Source organism: Corvus hawaiiensis, chromosome 13, assembly GCF_020740725.1.
Source record: "Corvus hawaiiensis isolate bCorHaw1 chromosome 13, bCorHaw1.pri.cur, whole genome shotgun sequence".
In the NCBI taxonomy this organism is placed as follows: domain Eukaryota; kingdom Metazoa; phylum Chordata; class Aves; order Passeriformes; family Corvidae; genus Corvus; species Corvus hawaiiensis.
In genome coordinates this window covers 11,738,870-11,758,773 of record NC_063225.1, presented here as the reverse complement: position 1 = coordinate 11,758,773, position 19,904 = coordinate 11,738,870, and the positions used below count along the sequence as shown (strand labels likewise).

The 19,904-nt window shown below is 45.5% G+C and overlaps 1 protein-coding gene across 2 annotated transcripts in view; it reads right to left on the bottom strand.

Annotated features, from left to right (window-relative positions):
• MAP2K5 (mitogen-activated protein kinase kinase 5) overlaps nucleotides 1-19,189 on the bottom strand; it is a 119,839-nt gene extending 100,650 nt beyond the window's left edge. The window contains exons 1-6 of one of the 2 annotated variants that reach the window (XM_048317463.1): nucleotides 18,941-19,189; nucleotides 13,340-13,388; nucleotides 9,843-9,910; nucleotides 6,212-6,281; nucleotides 2,475-2,515; nucleotides 1,670-1,737 (exon numbers count right to left, since the gene is read on the bottom strand). In XM_048317463.1, coding sequence (XP_048173420.1) covers nucleotides 1,670-1,737; nucleotides 2,475-2,515; nucleotides 6,212-6,281; nucleotides 9,843-9,910; nucleotides 13,340-13,388; nucleotides 18,941-19,075 — 431 coding nt within the window. In that variant the 5' untranslated portion in view covers nucleotides 19,076-19,189. The remainder of the gene's footprint in view (nucleotides 1-1,669; nucleotides 1,738-2,474; nucleotides 2,516-6,211; nucleotides 6,282-9,842; nucleotides 9,911-13,339; nucleotides 13,389-18,940) is intronic. The other variant, XM_048317462.1, reaches the window with a different exon arrangement.
• Nucleotides 19,190-19,904: the final 715 nt, after the last annotated feature.

Here is a 19,904-nt window from a genome sequence, read left to right as displayed (position 1 = left end):
GCTTTGTTCTTTAATAGGCCTCTTGTTCCACGACTACTTTAAAGAAAAATTAAGTTTTCCAAGGAAACATAAGTTGATCTTGTCATCTTTCATGACTAACAATTTGTGAACATGAAACAAAGAGAGACTTTCAATTACTTCAAAAACAAAACTCCCGGTGCAGAAGGTTTCGGAAAAGGAATGGCAATTAACCACCAGATAAGGTGACAAGAATCTTCTAGAAGCTTCATTTTCAATGCACTTGAAGAACAAGCTCAAAGTACAGGGAGTACTGAAAGCCACAGCACACAGCAGTGACAGAAAGCAGCTTTATTTAGCTCAGATTGGGGGGACTGCAGATCACAAAGACATTCAGATTTATTTTCTTTTAAGAGTTTTGGGTCGGATCCTCACGGCTGCAATGGTTCCCTGAGGGATGGGGCAAACTTAGCCAGGCTGGCTTTTTTTATCTCCACAATTAGCAGAGCCACCAAAGGCAGCAGCAAACTGGGTTTAGGGGTATTTAGATGGGGTTTCCAGTGGGGCAGAACTCCAGCCCTGCTGCTGGATGAGGCTGGAATCTCCCATAGTCCCCACAGGGAAACGGGATTTGTGGGACTGTCCCACCCTCAGGACAGGCCCCCAAACTTCACCCTCCAAACACCACAACTCTGCCTCTCTGATCACGTTCACCTCTGGTAATTCATCTTCTTAATCTTCACAACATTTCTTTTTTCTTCCCTTTTCTCTCTGAGAAAAGGGAGCAGGATGCTGATGCACGGATAAATGGAATACTACGCACTTATTAGAATAATAGAATAATTTAGGTTGAAAGGGGCCTCCAGACGTTTCTATTCCCATGGTTCAGATATGCTCTTGCAGGAAGAAGATGGAACCAGATTCTCCTTATTTCTTTTTAAGAAAACATAAAGGTTTTTTGTAGGTTTTTAACACCAGTATTGAGTATTATGACTTTCATATAATAAAAAGGAGTTTATCCTCCAGCATTTAAGAAACAAATCCCTAGGAAAAAAAGAGAATGAGTTCTCTTGCATTTTAAGAGCTAAATATGAGTTTTCAAATTAGGGCTAGAATGTAAAAAGCAAGATAAAGGGGATGGACTCCAAAATTTTGCTGGAACTGTAGGAAACAGGCACCTAAGCTGGAAAGATTTAAAAAAAATCTTACCTCACACTAAGAAACCTCCAAGCTTTATTTTTTAGGCTATTTGTTATTACAAACCTATGAATGGGGCATCAAACTTCCAAATCAAAGAATCCTGGAATGAACAAGCCACGAAGACCTGAACATGCAGACCTTGGCACTGGACCAACTAAAACCAGTGAGCTCAGCCTCAAATTTCATCTCAATGCTTTTGAAGGACAAAGCCACCTGAAACACCCAGCAAACCCTAATTTCTTTCTGACTTACCCAGAAAACCCTAATTTCTTTCTGATTTACCCAGCAAACCCCAATTTCTCCAGCAGCAAACACACAGGAAGCCCCAGCAGCCCCAGCCCAACGAGATGCATGAACAGAGGCGATTCTGCCTTCCCCACCTTGCCAATCCCACTGGAAAAGTTACTCAAGCCCCAGCTCTGCTGGCAACAACCACACACAAGGCTCCATTTTGGTTTACGGAAAGGAAATGAAAGAAAAACAGGGGAAGGAACTGGAGCTTGGCTCTTACCTATTGCTGGGGAGGGCCTCGGAGGCGGCCGAGCCGCTGTTGTTGGCAGCCCCTGCCCGCGTGTTCACCTGCGGGCAGGGAGAGGAGCTTGATCAGATCCTGTGTTCAGAGGACACCATTCTAATTAACCTGTAATTTGCCATGAATTTCTCATTTCACTAGGAAGGTTAATTAGCTTGTTGCTAGGCATGCCGATGGTTGAGGGCTGTATGTAGGTTAGCAGGCTACACAATTCTGGGGCTGCAACATCCTCACGTCTTAAATAATGCACTAAAAGAGGTGATAAATCCATCATTTATTCTCATTTTAAACACTAAACAATCACTTAATACCTTTATAGTCTTCTCCATGTGATTACAGAAGCAATAAGAAATCAAAAACCTCAAATAATTCCATTGCGGTGCCTTCCGCACTTGGATAAATTGCTGAAATCACAGGAATGTGGGGGGGGTTTAAAAGCTTTGAAGTAGTGGCAGACAGGAGTTGATAAATGAACTACTAAAATTTAAGAACATGATTAGCAGAGGTTAAAAACAAAAAGACAAACCCATTTTGAATGAAATTATATACACACAGAGATATATATTGATATAGATATCACAGCCAACATTTTGCAGATGAATCCTTCTCCCACCCACACCAAAAAAAAAAAAAAAAAAAAAAAAAAAAAAAAAAAAAAAAATCAGGAAAAAAAAATCTGCTTGTCAGAGCTCAAGAAAGTGCAGTTTTATTTGACATTTCAATAAGTGGAACACAGCATTACAAATCCATCTAACTTTCCTGAAACAATTATTGAAATTCGTACCTTGAGGCCATGTATGTTCCGTTTCCCAGGAGGTTTGCAGGCTGAAACAGTAATTGACTAAATTGTAGAACACATCAGGGCCATTTACAAATTTGCTCAAAATGAATCTTTTAAAAAGAAATGAGGGTGACACCAAAATTAGCAGAGAGAAATGATTGAAAAGTGCCTGGCGAGACCCAGAGTGGGAATTACGGCCCAGGATTTTTAACTTGCAGGAGTGAGCATTTATAAATGCTAAGAGCTTTCTGACACCATGTAATATAAATTCTAATTTCTGCTTAAAACACATCACAATCAAGAGAACTGTTGGCTCAAACGATGGGATTCTTTTTGTAATTCAAATTCCAATCTTGTGTCGCCGTGTTTTCACACGCTGGGCTTTTCCCTGGCATTTAACAGCAATATTTGCAAGATGGATTTTCAGGGAATCAGCTGCCACACATCTTGAATTAGGCATTTTGTCAGAGGCACTTTGGGTGAAACGGGGGAAAACGCGGCAGGGACAACAGCAGTGAGCCTCCAAAAGGTAAACACTGAATAAATGCCACCGGAAACGCCACTTTTTGGCGACAGAGGTACAAATGTGGCACTTTATGATGATGTCTGGCTTTAGAGGGATGTGCTGCTCGAGGAAGAAGCCTTTTCCTGAGGTGCCTCCAAGTGAACATTCCCTGCTCTCCACTCAGGGATGTGCTTTTGGCAGACGCAGAAGCTACAAAGGCTCCGAGCTCCGTGTCCCAGGCAGTTCCCATTTCCCAGCTCCGGTGCCCTACAAACGCTGTGTTAAAGGGGCTGTCACTGCTGATTGATGGCCTGAGCAGGCAGGAATTTGATTTTTCTCTCACTCTGTGCACGTGCCTCGCCCTCCCAGTTTTGACAGCAGGAACCAGAACTATTTATTAGGCAGAAGGACACAGGTGATAGTCATTAAACACATCACTGAGGGCCACATGCCTTTCAATGACATTAAAAATTACCATGTGCATCTTAAAGAGGCAAAAATCTTATGAGACTCTGGGCATTAAAAAAAATAAAAACCAACCAGAAATTATAAATTATAAATACATATAAGCCCATTCTATTTTGCCCATAGATTAAAACTGACGTTTTGAACACCATAGTCAATCAGTAATAATTTTTATGGTTCATATTTGAATGATGTGTTCACCTTGCATTCCACAAATGGGATCTAAATAACATAGGTAGAAGATAGAGACATAAATATATAGATATATGTAGATACAGCTAAAATAGATGTAGATATACATATAAATATATATAGATATACATATAAATATATATAGATATACATGTGTGTGTACACACATTTTTTATAGATTTATCACATACAGATGTTTCTTTTCAATACAAAACCCCCCTCTGGCTCTTACTACCTAAATGGCAATAATAAACCTATTAAAAAATAGATAAAATACCAAAATTTTTTCCCCTTTAAGATATTTTTATCATGAAATAAATAAAGCACAGCCCAGGTAACACAGGATGGCACACGGAAATTGACTCCTGAGAGGATTTCTATGGAAGACAGGAGTTTTTGGGAGCTGACTGGAAGCAGGAGCTGACGTTTCCTCAGAAGTTAGAGAGGCAGAAAGGGAAAAGGATTCAAAGGACTTGCAAAGAAATCTCTTTAAAGGGAAGAACTTGAAATTAGAGGCAGAAAGCTGCACGTTGCTGATGGGGTTTTCAAGTGCTGAACATGGAGAGCCACGGCCAAAAGGGCACAGAAGAAAAGCGCTTGTGCTAACAAAATTTGGGATGTTCATTAAAGAGGCAGGACAAGAAGGCAGGCAAGCAAAAAAAAAAAAAAAAAAAAAAGGACCAGGAAAGCACATTTTGTTCGATATTTCAGAGGAGCTGCAGAACTCAGGGGTGGGTTTGGGGAGGGAAAACGCGTTTTAAAGCTCTAACCTAGAAAAAGAGGTGTTTTAAGAAGGTGATTTGGGAAGATGAAACAAAACCTGAGCTCTGGAGCAATTTGGAGAGAGTGGGAAGGAGGAAATACCCAGCGGAAACCCAGAGCTGAGCCAGTGCTGAAAATCTGGAGGTGATAAGGGGGGATTGAATCTGGAGCAGCACAGGGACAATTCCAAGTCTGCCCAGCCAGAGGAGATTATCCTTGGATGCAAAGCAAACAGGAAAAGGAGAGAGCAGCAGGATTAGGAATTGGTATGGCTGATTCTGCAGGAATGAGCCAAAAGGAGAATCTAGGAGAGGGTTAAATCTCAAAATGTCCTTTAAACCCTAAGGTGTGTCAGGTACTGACTTACAACAAGGGATGGAGGGACAGGACACAGGGAATGGCTTCCCACTGCCAGAGGGCAGGGATGGATGGGATATTGGGAAGGAATTGCTCCCTGGGAGGGTGGGGAGGCCCTGGCACAGGGTGCCCAGAGAAGCTGTGGCTGCCCCTGGATCCCTGGCAGTGTCCAAGGCCAGCCTGGACAGGACTTGGAGCAGCCTGGGATAGTGCAAGGTGTCCCTGCCCGTGGCAGGGGTGGGATGGGATTTAAGGTCCCTTCCAACCCAAACCATTCCAGGATTCCACGATCTGCACCTGGCAAGAAGCAGGAGACCCTTCCCTCTCCAAGCTGCCCCTGCTCTCAGCAGGACACAGCTCCCGGCTGGTGGCTCTGCAGTGCCACAGCTCAAACATCTGGGAGGCCCCTCTCAATCAGACCCTGCCAGCCTGAGCCAGAAAAACATAATTTTCCATATTCCCCTTGAATTCCTGTCTCTTTTCCATAGGAGCACACGGAACTACCAGGAAACCCAGCCTCCTTTGGAGACCTTATTAACACGTGTTTGAGGAGGCTGTTGGTTAATTGCCCAATTCAAACTTCAGAGAGTTGTAAGTAATGGAAGTGCAGAATGTTTAATTGGGAGCCTCATAGTATGATTATTTGTATAATATCAGTTAAGTGAGAAGAGTTTAATTTTTAATTATTTCAATTAATTTATTGCTGGGAGATTTACTTGGAGAATTTCAACCTTCTCTGTTTCATCAATTAAGAGTCAGAGATTCAGAGCCTGGCTACTGAGATCTGAATGAATTATGTAATGCATGAGGCTTTTTTTTTTTAACCATTATTCGAGTTCAGAGAGAGCACTGCATTCCCAAAAACCCAACGAGCTGCCTACGGATTTTTTCCAGGTTGGAGATGACCTATTTTTCAATTGCCTCAGTCCACAGAATTGATTACATCTCTCCCTGTTCAGGAGAACTATTAAAGTGCTGTGAATATTTGGATACCACTGCTAAGTGCCCAAATCTCAGCTCAAGACGTGTCCTGGCTGGAGCTCCTGTGACAGACACGTCCCCACTCCCACAGTGGTGACAGAGCCATTCCCCAGTCTGTCAGGCTGATTAATGACATTAAAAGTGTCTTGAAAAGCCCAATTTTCATAAATATCCAAGATTTCAGTTATTCATCTGCTTTGCTTGGAGTACAGGCAGAGCCATCACCAATGAGTATTTTAAATGTACTTAAATATGTACTCTGCAAACCGACTCTCGTTAGTCTAATTTACTCCAGGAAATTAGCTATTTTATATGCAATAAATGTACTTCTCTCCACACTCCCCACCATAATGAATTCTTCTCTCCAAATGAGGAGGTAAACATCATGCTCTGTGCATTTAAACCTCCCCAAAACATGCCAGGGAACTGTGTCAGCACCAGGTCTCAGGGCTGTTGATTAGGATTCGCTCAGCGTTACCTCGTGGGTAGATCTGGAGAGGCTCTATCAACTGTCCATTCACTTGCTGCTCCATCACAGTGGAGTAATACTGCAAAGAAACCCAAGGAAGAGATGACTCAGTGACCCAGGAGCAGTAAAAGCACTCATGGATTGGTTAATTCAATGTATTTTAATTTTCTTTTCAATTGCCACAGTGCCCATCAGCCTTCAGACAGTTCCTTTCCATCTGCAATGTTCCCACAACAAGAGGAACTTACACAAGGAGCTGCGGTGCCACAGGGATCTGTTCCTGGCTCAGCAGGAAAGCTCCAGGCTCCTCTGAAACCTGGGAATGCTTCTGCAGGTGAGGAGATGAAACGTTTACAGCAAGTGCAGCAGCAGCTGCCACAGCTGGAGGAGCCAGCAGAACCAAACAGGGACACCAAGACATCGTGCAAATATACCCCAAAACTGCGCAGTTAGGAAAACTCCAAGGAACCCCAAAGGGATCCCAAAGCAGTGCTCCCAGAAAGTCATTGCAGACATCCCGAGACACCAAACTCCACAGGAGCTGCGGCAGTGATCCAGGGGGATGTTTATTGGTTAAAAAAAGGCTAAGAACGGGCAAAAAGGGATGGAAAGGGAGCTGCCAACATCACAATCCAAAAAGACACCTGGACCATGGAGCTGCTCCCAGGACTGGAGCCAGCCTGGGAGAGCTGGGAATGTTCACATGGAGAAGAGAAGGATCCAGGGAGAGCTCAGAGCCCCTTCCAGGGCCTAAAGGGGCTCCAGGAGAGCTGGAGAGGGACTGGGGACAAGGGATGGAGGGACAGGACACAGGGAATGGGTTCCCGCTGCCAGAGGACAGGGATGGATGGGATACTGGGAAGGAATTGTTCCCTGGGAGGGTGGGGAAGGGCTGGGCTGGAATTCCAAGAGAAGCTGTGGCTGCCCCTGGATCCTTGGAAGTGTCCCAGGCCAGGCTGGACATTTGGGTTTGGAGCACCCTGGGATAGGAGAAAGTGTCCCTGCCAACGGGGTGGAACTGGATGAGCTTTTAACTTTTTAATTCCCATTTTACCCGTGGCACTCCATGACCTGCAGACATCTCTACACACAACAGGAACATTTCTGACACACTCTCAGAATAATAAACTAAAATAAACACACATGAGAGTGTTTCCTGCCCCCCAAAAAATATAATAGAGGGGGAGAGAGAGGGAGAAAAAACCATGGCCCTGTCCATTACTCACCAGTGATGACAAGTAAATGAAATATCAATCATGTAAGCTGTCAACCTTTTGGGACAGCAATAACTGTTAACAAGTAGTCTGGAAAAATTGTCTGAAAATGACTTGTCCTCCACACGCGAGCGTTCGAGGTTTCCATGGAAAATTAAGATGCCAGTGGCTATTTGGAACATTGTTCAGGTATTCTTTTTAATGGAAAATTTGCCAGTTATTGATCCAGAGCATGTAGCCCTTGCTTTCAGAGAGCTGCAAGCAACTTTCCAATCAGTGGCTGTCAAAAAAATTACTGCCTTTTTATACAGATACAAGACAACAGCCCCAGTGCTGCTCCGTGGCTGTCCTTAATTAACTGCAGTGCCCAACTCAAAGAATCCTATTCACCAGCCCCCAAAATTTGCCTAATTCAAAGCATTTCTGCATAACCTAAAAGAATTCCAGACCTGGAATAATTTAATGTCAAGTTCAGAAAGCAAAGACCCTAAAGATAAGGTTGGGCATGATCCAAAATATCTTCTCAGTTATAATCTCAGGGAATTATTTTTTTTCTCCTTAGACTGAAAAAAATCTTTATTTACATTTTGGAGAACACCTGCACAAAGTCAAAATTCCCAGAAATACTTTCCCAGTTGGCCAATCCTCCAAATATTTGTTGCAGGCCCCAAAATGAGTATTTTTCTTCCTCACTATATACCCCAAGTTTATTAAATCCATGCATTTTCTAGGCTCAGAACATTTGTTTCCTCGCAAACACACCCCAAAACGAAGCCTACAGAATGGGAGGAAGTTAAACCATCAGTGCAACACTCAAATAAAAACCTAGTTTAAAACTGAAGAGAAAAATTTTCAGAGAAGAAAAGCTGCTGAAGCAGAAAAGTCATTTACAGCCATCCCATAATTTTGAGGGGAAAGCAGAGAGTTGAGCAATCATAACTCTAATGTACTGAAACTTTAACAGTGAGCTTGGAAGCATAGCAAAAAAATGACCTTACCAAGGCATGATTAATCGGGAGACAGCGCCAGGAAAATTCAAGTTTTCCACTTTAACAGCAAAAATGGCTGAGATTTTACAAGGGGAACAGAAAAACACGAGGAATTCTGGTGGGGAGGCATCACCAGTGATCTGCTGTGTGCAGCAGGAGAAGGAGGTGGAGATGCTGGACACAAAAGTGGATGGAAAAGGAGCTGAGAACAAGACACCTGGACCATGGAGATGCTCCCAGGGCTCTGGAGCCAGCCTGGGAGAGCTGAGAATGTGAAGAGAAGGCTCCAGGGAGAGCTCAGAGCCCCTTCCAGGGCCTAAAGGGGCTCCAGGAGAGCTGGAGAGGGACTGGGGACAAGGGATGGAGGGACAGGACACAGGGAATGGCTTCCCACTGCCAGAGGGCAGGGATGGATGGGATACTGGGAAGGAATTGTTCCCTGGGAGGGTGGGGAGGGGCTGGGCTGGAATTCCCAGAGCAGCTGTGGCTGCCCCTGGATCCTTGGAATGTTCCAGGTGAGGTTGGACAGGGCTTGGAGCAGCCTGGGACAGGGGAAGGTGTCCCTGTCCACGGCAGGACTGGCACTGGATGGACTTTAAGGTCCCATCCCACCCACACTGTTCTGGGATCCTCTGCAGTCCCACCAAAACCTCCTCTGGGTGGACCCAAACAGGGCTTGGCTCTGACAGGTCCCAAGTCAATTTATAGGGACCTGGAGTCCTTCTGGCTCAGAGAGAAAACCCCCATTTTTTACCCTCTTGCTTATCAATTTCATTTGAAAAGAGAAGTTAAATGGTATTTCTTTCACTGAGCTATGTTCAAATGATTCAGTTCCCACAAGGAACTGCACCCTTTCCTTCTGCAGGAGATTTATATTTATAGGGATCCAGACAGATTTTACACACACCTAATACCTACATAAAGGCACACGCAGACACATCTATCTCCCCTTGAAAACCAGAAAATACATCTTTAAATCCTCTATGAATATTGAGCCTGCAGCTACAATGAAACTCCTCTGTTAGGAGGGGTGAAACAGTCTCCAGATGAAAGTAGATTTTGAAAAATTTTTAGAGCCCAGGGGTTCATTTTTAATGAGCCGTTACTTTAAGTACTGCATAAAAAATACAAGAAATTGATAGTCCATTTAGCCTGCACTATACCTAATGCAAAAGTCATTAAGATGCATTATTCTTAATGTTTATGATATGATCAGTAAGTGTACAAGTCTTTTTTCTTTCTTAAAGTCGAGCATGAGCATGGATCTGGTGTGAGGCGGCTTTGAAACACCTCCCTTTAATCCAGGAATATCCAAATTCGAACTCAACACAGGGACATTGCCCAGTTAAACACTTTGAGACAGGCAAAAATACAAAAATACACCAAGAAAAGCTGATAAACATGGGGGAAAACCAGGATTTGTTGCACTGTACTTACATAGGACAGCATGGCCTTCATCTCCTCATCACTTCTGACAGTGATCCGGTCCCCATCCTCATCCTCATCTGCCAAAGGAAGGCACCACGTGAGCAAGGCAAGGAGGAGAGTTACAATTTTATAGGCAAGGTTTTCATCTGGACTTTTAGCAGCAAATAAAAGTGAAGAATCTAAAAGCCAACTGCACAAGTACTCCAAAACGATGATGTCAAATGGTTCCAAATATTAACCAGCAAGAACTGTGACTGTGTCTAGAAAGGGGCACAGACAAAGTGCTCAGAACTTCACTCTCAGCAGTTCTTTCACTGCCAGAACCTCTCCAGAAGCTGAGCACCTTCCCCATGCTGGAATTCCCCCGCTGACCCCAGCGAGTTGTTCTGCTGACAAATGGAAAAAAACATTTCAATTCTCCCAAATTCAGTTGAACTTGGGCAGTTTCTTTGGAATTCATTGTAACTTTCACTGTAGATTTTAAATTTTTTTTTTTAATTTCTAGTAATTCATAGAGTCCCAGAATGGTTTGGGTTGGAAGAGACCTTAAAAATCATCATATTCCAAACCCTCTGGAAGGCAGGGACACCTTCCCCTATTCCCAGAGTGCTCCAAGCCCCAATGCCCAATCTCACTTTGGACACTTCCAGGGATTCAGGGGCAGCCACAGCTGCTCTGGGAATTCCAGCCCAGCCCCTCCCCACCCTCACGGGGAGGAATTTTTTCCCAATATCCCATCTAACCCCACCCTCTATCAGTTTGAAGCCATTCCCCCATGTCCCATCATTATCAGTATAAAAGTGTTGTTATATCCCTGGATGAAAACTCCCTCCTGCTCCCAGTTATGCACAAGAATCTGGGAAGAAATCCAAGCCAAGAAGTTCAAATTGTGTGAGAAAAGGAGTTTGTTCATTCTGCCTCTGAGCAGGTAATAATGACAAAAAAAAAAAAAAACCAACAAAGCAATGCAGAAGAGTAAAACATAAAATCCTCAGAATTGGACTTTAAAAACATCCTGGAAGAGAGCTCCGGGAAATATGGGAGTTGGGAGAGGAACTGGAGAGCACAGATTCATCCTAAAAGAGCTTTGGGTCATGGAAATTTAACTGGTGCATTGCCAGGGTGTTAAAAGTCCTGTGGGGTGAGCAGCCCCCATCGAGGCAGGAATGAGGCAAGGATTAGGAAGAGTCAGTGAGTGGAAACAGAAATGTTTCCCTGGAAATGTCTGAGGCAGGAAAGAGGAGGAGCTGTGGAAGCAGGACCTGGCCACAGCCCACAGGCCAGCGAGGAACTGAGTAGGAAGGGCTGGAGAAGCAGCTGCTGGAACAGGGAACACAAGGAGCACCACACATCCACAAGAAGGATCAGAGAGAATGCACAGGAGGAATGAATATACAGATAAAAGGTCTGGGAGAAGGAACAGACTGAGCTGGGACCAAAAAAAAAAAAAATAAAGGAAAGAAAAAAAGGAAAACTCTGGCAAAATGTTTAGAAAAATCCCATATTACCCCTTTGAAATGACTGAGAAATTAACTCAGTTCTCAGACCTGCAGGATTCCTGACAGTGGTACAAACAGAAGAAATTAAAAATATGTGGATGAAAAGGCAGGGGGAAAAAAAAAAAGCTGAATATAAACTAATCAGGCAAAGAGTAAACCCAGAAGAAAATCTGCCTGAACCTGAGCAGAGCTCCTTTGCCACCCCACCACGGGATCCAAAAAGTAGCCGGATACAAAAATTGATTCAGAAAGATTTCCAGGCTTCTCTCCTTGCCTAGAGCACAGCAATCCGATTTTCCAGCACATTAGGGAAGCAAGAGTAGAACCAAAAAAATCCCCCGTCCTGGCTGGATTCTGTTAATGCCACTTAAAATGGAGGAAGAAATCCTCACAAGATACCAGAGTGCAGCAGATGGCAAACAAATATTATGCAGCAATCTTCCCCGAAATCTGCAGCGTGTCAGAAATGTGGAAAATGGCAGAGTTTGGATAAAAGGATCGTGAGGGGCCATATGTTGTCAGTGGGGTTATTTGTAGGGATGTGGAGAGCAGTGGGAAATCCAGATCCAGGTCCAACAGCCGGAGCAGAGCAGCCCCAGGTGAGACTGCTGGGGGTGACAATATCAGAATAAAGAGCTCAGAAGCCTGGGATGCTGACAATTATCCCCACCTGAAGCAGCCATGGAGCAGGTGAGAACAAAACTTAAAGCAGCACAATCCAGGCATTCAACAGGGAAAAAAAATCCCCGGAAAAAACCCAGCATCAATATCCATAACATATTTTAGATGCCAGTTAAATGGCAGGGGAAATGGGCTTGTGCAGATGTAAATGACAGACTAGAGACACGGAGGGAAGGCACAGAAGCAGATGTTGGAAGGCACAACGAAATCAGAATTTCCAGGAAACTTCTGCACATGGCACCATTACTATGGGCTACTGCCCTGATGGCAGCGGCTGCTGCTGGAGCATGAAGTTCAAACAAAGCTAATGTGGGATGTGGGAGGGATGTAAAACAAATATGAACAAATCATTAAAACAAAAAATAATAATAAAAAGATATATAAATGGCAAGGTCTGGAGTCTGGTTTTGCTCAGGTCTCGTGTTAAAAAGCAGGGCAGGAAAACCGTCGGGGCTATGGAAATAAAACTTCTCTGTTCTTGTGGCATTTTAGGAGAGGAAAACACAAACATCCTAAAAAAAGATAAAGAGCACTAAATAGCACTTGATGGACCACAAATCAATATTTCCTTTGATTATCTAAAGACAGAATGAGCCAAAAAGCTCTGAAAAGGGGAGAAATGCTGAATAAAAATGCAAGGCCCCGTCTCGAGTCTGCTCTGTCACCCTCAGCATCCCCCCCTCACTCAGATCACACCTGTAACCCCCTCCAGCTCCCTCCTGCCACTTCATCTCCAGCAAAGGAAAACACAGAAAAAAATATAATAAAAGTTAAAAGGGAACAGCAGGAGCCTCCTCCACTTGAAAGAAAACTCCAGTTCAGTATTTTATCCCCTGGGACACTCCCCTTTGCAGCTGATCGCTCTCCTGATAGGACAATCCCCCAGGAATCCCTTAAAAAATAAAAATAAACAGGGTTTAAAGAATAGATATTAGTCTAAATACTTGCTGAGAGGATTGGAGGATTGAAATTTTAAGCTCAGACCTACAGGTACTTTATACTTTTCATTTAATTTGAGCAATAAAATTGCACTGAGGAGTAAGAGCATGGTAAGGTCACGCTGGTAATTAAAGCTACTTTGTGGAAATATTCCAGATGTGATTAAATAATAAAATATTGCTTGGTTTAGCGCCATTATTAAAGTTGCATTAATGCATAAATATTTAACCACAACATACAATGAATATTCTTTATTTTAAAATAATAAATATTATAATAATATAATAAAAATAATACCACAAAACTAATACCACAAATATTCTTTATTTTTTAAAATGACAGCCCTGCAATGTGACAAAGGAGAGGGTTGATAAAAGTCACACTTACACTCAAATGCTGTGGTCGTTGCATCCGGCAAAACTTGCCCAATGACATCCTAAAAATGTAAGGAAAATTTAGTTCAATATCAAATGGGAAAAGCCTGATTTGCAGCAAATCACTTTAATCCCTCCCCGCTGCCCCAAAATGACAAACTTTTTAGGGCACAACACAAATCTGCGCCAATCCTGGGCTCTTCTCCTCCCCCTCCACGTGACCTCCAGGAAAACTCTTTTCTTCCCAAATAATTCCATCATCATTGCAAACAACTCTGTGCTGTCTGGTCTTGCAGTTGAAAGAATCGATTTTTCCCTTGGGTTATAAAAAAAGGACACCTAACTGATCAAAGCCAGTCATAGAAAGACCTTTATGAATATTTTTTCGCTTTAAAAACCTGTTTTCTGCTTCAGTCCTGTTTACATCACCCTAATTCCTCTTCTCCTGCTCCAAACAACCACCCTGAGCCCCCACAGCTCCATCTCCTGCCCTGCCGGAGGCTCAGGGACCACAGGGTACCAAATTCCATCAGGAATTTAAACAGGAGCTGAAGGGAGACAAGGAAGTTTCCTGCTCTCGCTCCGCCTGGAGAGCAGAAGGACCCAGCAGCTCCAGAGCCTCTGGATCCTCTCAGCTCTGCAGAGGCCACAAGGTTTGGAGGGCTCTGTCAGCCTCACTTGGGCTTTGAACTTCTCCAGAACTCAGGGAGGTGCATTCAAATGTTGGGGGAGAATTCACTGGAAACACCCAAAGGAGCAGAGACACAGAACGCGAGGCAGCCCCACAATACCAAAACACAGCAACATTCCCAGCTCCACACCCCTGCTCCAACCCAGCCTTTTTTTGCTGATATCAGAGAAGAGCTTTTAGCATTTTTTCAGCTTTTATCAGTTTTTCCAGCCGTTCCCTTGTTGCCAATCCGTGAGGAGTCACATCAGGGCACGGCACAAATGCCCAGCGTGGCTCTGCCCCTTCCTGATCCCTCCTGTCACACCCAGCACTGCCACTGCCACCGAGTGATTAGAAATTAATGAACTCCAGGATTTATTGCAGCACGTCCACTGGGAGCCTCTCAGGGTGCTAAACACCCCCCCTACCAAAGCTTTACTGATGTCCTGTCACTTCTGTTCTCTCCATTTTTCTCTTTCATCTAAAAAGCAGGAAATTAAAGATTCTGTGCCATATTACAGAGACACAATTAATAATACGTGAAAGCAGCACAAGACTTCCACAGAGCCAACTGAAGCAAGTAATAATTATAAAGCTTTCTCGTGTTGTCTTTTTGGTTTAGATGCTAAAATAAATCAAGAGATGTAATTCAAACCATTAATTGTACACAAGAAATGTGCAATATGGCTTAATTATGGAATTGTAAATTTGTAGAGGCAAAAATAGGGAAAAAAACCAACCCCCAAAACATTGCCATGTTAATAAAAATTCTTCCATTCTACAAGGTTTAACAGCCCTGTCAGCCCTCTGTCAAAAGCCACTATTTCTAATAAGAAATTAGTTTTGCCTGAACAGAAGACTGTACTAACTAATTATTTCCAAATCCATTTGGTTAAACACTGAAAATTCCTCAGCAAACACACTTTAATTGTGTTAGATTTAAGCCGCTTGTAAATGTTCATATATGGGCACACAGCTGCTTCTATGAAATGGATTTAAAAATTGTTCTAGGCTGTTTAAAACCTCTATTTAAGGGGTGTGGAAGCACAGCACTGACAGAGGCAGCTCTGATGGCCCCAAAAGTCTGCCTGGAAAACTCCAAACCTCACAAAGCTCTGAGAGCATGAAAACAGTGATTTAAAATATCTTATTTTCCTGCACCCCTTCAGAACAACTTTTTCTGTGCATTGAGGGCTCTTTAAGGTGAGTAATAAACAATAAGTGAATTATACACCCCAACTCTTATGGTAAATAAACAGCTGGGCAGGAAACGCCACCAAGAGCCACCAAAACTTTGTTCAACTTGCAATAATTCTATGAAATGAATGTATCTGAGAGAAACCAGCCTGGCAGGGAGTGGAGGGAAGGAGGGAGGGAAATCCCCTCATCATTGTGCTATTCCCAAAGTGTTTGCAGCAGCTCCATCCCATTTCCATGCTCAAACATCCCACAGACCCCCGGGTGACCCGAGCTTAAAGGATTATTCTAAATTTCAATGGATTACACATGCATGGGGATTTTCTACTATCACAACACAGATCATGAACAATAAAATACTACAACTTGTAAGCATTGCTCAAGTGGGTTTACATAAGGGATGGCTTCTGTTTTATCTTACACAACTGAAAAGCCTCTAAATATGAGGAGAAAAATCAGGGAACAGCAGCTGCAAGAGGAACTCCATCAAATCTGTTCTCTGGAGGAGCACGGGTGAGAAAGCAGAAAATGTGAAAGCTCTGCTTAAATGACAGTGTAAATATTGAACCCACAGCTCTCATGTTTCACTTAGAACTTGTTTTATCTCAGTATGACAACGTGAAGTTACTCAGAATTAACACCAAGTGCTTAAATAGTCCAGTGACAGGAGGAATCCAGACAGCTTGATGACAAAAAAATAAGCTTATTGTAATTCATTTAGTGGGGCCTTAAAAATAAATCTAGTTACTGGTAACTTACAGGCCTACAAAGCTGATATACAGAGAACTTATCTGAAGTGACATCATGAAGAACAGCTCTGAGCATCCAGTGTAGGAAAGGAATCAAGGAAATGACCGAAAGCAGCGCTGCTTCCATGGATCCCACACCTGCAGGGACCAGGACTGAATCCCTGCTGCACAGTTTAGTGCCCACAAAAGCTCCTCCAAAGAACAGAATTAGAGCAGCTGAAAGCGAGGAAATGCATCACTTAATGTGCAAGACATTGCTCTGAGCATCAGCCTCCTGATTCCAACAGCTTATTCCAGGGTGAGGGACAGGATATTTGGGTGACTCTGCACCACAGCTTCTCTGAAAAAGGAGGATGGAAATAACCTTGCACACTAGCCTGAAATGCTGCAAGGCTACACTCATCTGTATTCACTGGGATGCTAAATTAACAAAAATCAGCTTAAACATCACCTAAAAATATAAAATAAAACCCTGCTGGCCTCAAAGATAATTTTATGGGGCTTTCTTAACATCAAACAGCTATAGGACCTACCTTGAAAAAGAACAGCCTTACTGCACAGCTAATTCAGTTCCCATGGATGCAAGATCTGGGGTGTGCACCTGGTTTTGGGACTGGTTCACAAACGTGGTTCTGCAGTTCCAGCAGGACAGCACTTCCCATCAAACTCCTTGAGACACAGGCACAAGGAGAGGGATTGAGCCTGGTGTGCTCCAGACAGCCCCACATGGAGTATTCAGAGCCTGAGAAAATTCCTGTATCTTCTGTTTAGGGAGACAGGGAGAAAAGTGGGGGCTGACTGGATTACTGCTGTTCAGTAATTTACCTCAGTAGGGAACACCTGAACCCTCCACAGTCTCTTTAATTGCTCCTCCAACACACAAACCCTCTGTAATTGCCCTCCAGGTGAGAGGAACCCTGAGGGCAGAAGGACAACAGAGGACTGGGTCAGCCCCATTCCTGCCCTCCCCACCAGGCTCCCAGCCCCAGGTGGTGACAGAGCCACCACTCTTGAGTGGATTGAAGCCTTATTTCATTTAACTCCTGTATTTATCTGACCTATTAAGTGCATGTGCATTCTCTGATGGCACCTCCTGAAACACCAACACACACAACCACCAACACCTTGATGCAACAGCCTAACAGGGAATAACTGAGAAGTATCATCACCAGCACAGATGTGACAAGATGAAAACACTGGGCCAGGTTGCCCAGAGCAGCTGTGTCTGCCCCTGGAATGTCCCAGGCCAGGTTGGACGGGGCTTGGGCAACCTGGGATAGTGGAAGGTGTCCCTGCCCATGGCAGGGGTGGAATGGGATGGACTTTAAGGTCCCTTCCAACCCAAACCATTCTCCAATTCTACCATTACTGAACATGAATATGACAGAAACTGTGATTTTTAACAAAACCAGTAATGTATGATCCTGTCATGGTCCCTCTGCCTATTCTGCAACAGATCCCTCCCTTAAAAACATCTCAGCAGTGAAAAACAATGAGCTGTAACATGTTTCAAGCTCAAAATTTGCCCTCCTTCATCATCTTTTCACTTCTCTTACACTCATGAGCTCTCAGGAAGCTTCACTGCCACGTGACTCAAGGTCACTACAAGTGTAACTCAAGATCCTCCGTCATCCATTGACCACGATTTCTCTACTTCTAAATAACCAACCTAAATTGACAATCATTCTAGAATGGCAAAGGATAGTCCAAGCATCAGTGGTTATTTCACTTTATTTGGGGGAAAAAAATGGAAAACATGAAGCAGAGTGTGGAGGAAACCAGACTCATTTGCCCCACTTTTGTTTAAGGGCAGAGTGGGTCACCCTGGGCTTGTTGCGCAACCAAAGGAAATTCACAGCAGCCACCAAGGGGAAACTGCCCCTTCCACAAACCTCCCTGGTCTGTCAAAAGCTCTGCTCCCACTCCTCCCTCTACAGAAAGTCTTGGATAATGTTGGAAGAATGAAACCTGGAGTTTCTGTCATCTGCTCCAGTTACCTGTGCAACTTTCTAGGCCCAACACGGAACATTTTCCAGCAAATCAACCCCTTAATACCCACATATCTTTCCCAGAGAATGCAACATATTGAAAGGCATCTGCAACATCTCTCGCCAATATTAATAACAAAAGTAAAAATTAAACATGCGCCTGATGGGTGGTATGGGAAGATTTTCTTTAGAGAAAGAGGGGTACACAGAGTCCCAGCATGGATGTGTTGGGGAGGAAGGGTGAGGGCGTGCTGCAGAAAGTATGACCTGCACACAAGCACTGGACTTTTTGTTAGCCTAAGGATGCAGTCAAGAAGAAGTGGGATAAATACCCACTCCCATTTCTGAGTAAACGGAGCATCCTAACTGGACAAAAAACACAGCAGGAGGGCAAGGGAGACACAACAGAGGGAGGAGCTGAGGCAAGGGAGACACAACAGAGCCCCAGCCCAGGCACGGGAAACACCACCAAGAGCAGGTGCGGCCCCAGCCCAGGTGCAGAGCCCGTTACTCTGCCTGAGCAGGGAATATTCATTCCCAAAGCACAACTTTTTCCATCGCCCTAGAGCCGTGCCTCGAACACCACAAGGCGCGGAGGCGGGGATGCCCTGACCTGGAGGTGTCCCTGCCCACGGCCGGGGGGGCGGACTCGGGGACCTCTAAAGGTTCCTTCCAGCCCCAACCACACCATGATGCTCAGGACCGGCGGGGATCCCCCAGCCCGGCTCCTCCGGACCGCGCTCCGGCCCCGCTCCCGAAACCTCGGCAATACCGGCGCTGCCCCGGGACGGGCATTTTTGTCAGTCCCTACCAAAATACTTCCCCATTAAAACTTTCGTGCGCGGACACGCCAAAAACACCTCCCGCCTTCCAGGGAGGGATTTGGGAACCCCTTTCCGCACGGAGCGGGGGGACGGTGGCATCCCCGGCATCCCCCGGGCTGGGAAGGGGGTCCCGGTCGCATCCCCCGGGCTGGGAGAGGGTCCCGGCCCCCGGTGGGGCTCACTCACCAGCACATCCCTGAAGAGCAGCTGGGGCGCGGAGTGCACGGTCCAGTCCACGGCGGCTCCGTCGGGGATCTTGATGCGGATGACGAGCGCCTGGCTGTCCATGGCGCCGGAGGGGCCGCAGAGCAGCCAGAGCATCCCCGCCCCGCGGGCTCACATGCTGCGGCCGCCGGGCCGGGCCGGGCCGAGCCTAGCCGGGCCAGGCCGGGCCGGGCCGGGCCGGGCACAGCCTGCACCACCCTCCCGCAGGAAGGAGCCGCTGCCCCGGAACCAAAACGGAGCCCCGGGAGGAGGGGATGTGCGGCAGCGGCAGGAGGAGGAGGAGGAGGCAGGGGAGGCGGCGCCATGGTTCGGAAGGAGGCGGCTCTGGGCTGCGTGCCCGCCCCGGCAGCGCCAGCGCTCCGCGTTTAATTGTTTTCATCTTCTTGTGCCTTGTGTTTTGACGGGAAAAGCGCAGCTAAATGGCGAATCAAGCCGAGCCAGGCTGGGGTTCCTGTTAAAAGCAGTGCAGAGTCCCCAGCGCTGCCGGTGGTCACGGTTCAGAGGGAGGGGCTGGGGCTGCTCCGGCCGCAGCCGATCCCGGAGGGCTCCTGGCGTTCTGTCCAGGTTATCCCATCACACACAAATACAAACACACGAGCCGTGCCAGTCTGCCCTGGGATAACCTGCCCAGGGAGGTGGGGAAGTCTCTGGCCCTGGAAGTGTTCCAGAGGCGTCCGGATGTGACACTCGGGGACGCGGGTAGGGGGGATTAGTGGTGTTGGCTGAGGGTTGGACTCGGTGACCTCGGAGGTCTTTCCCAGCCTCGGTGATTCCGTCCGTGCCCAGCTCGCCCGCTCTGCCCGTCTCTGCCTCGGTGTCCCTGCAGAGCAAACCGGGAATGAGCACTGGGAATGGGCTCTGTGACAGCCCAACATCTGCATGAACAGGTGAAGGGGCTTGGAGCAGTTGTGCCAACAGCTGTCAC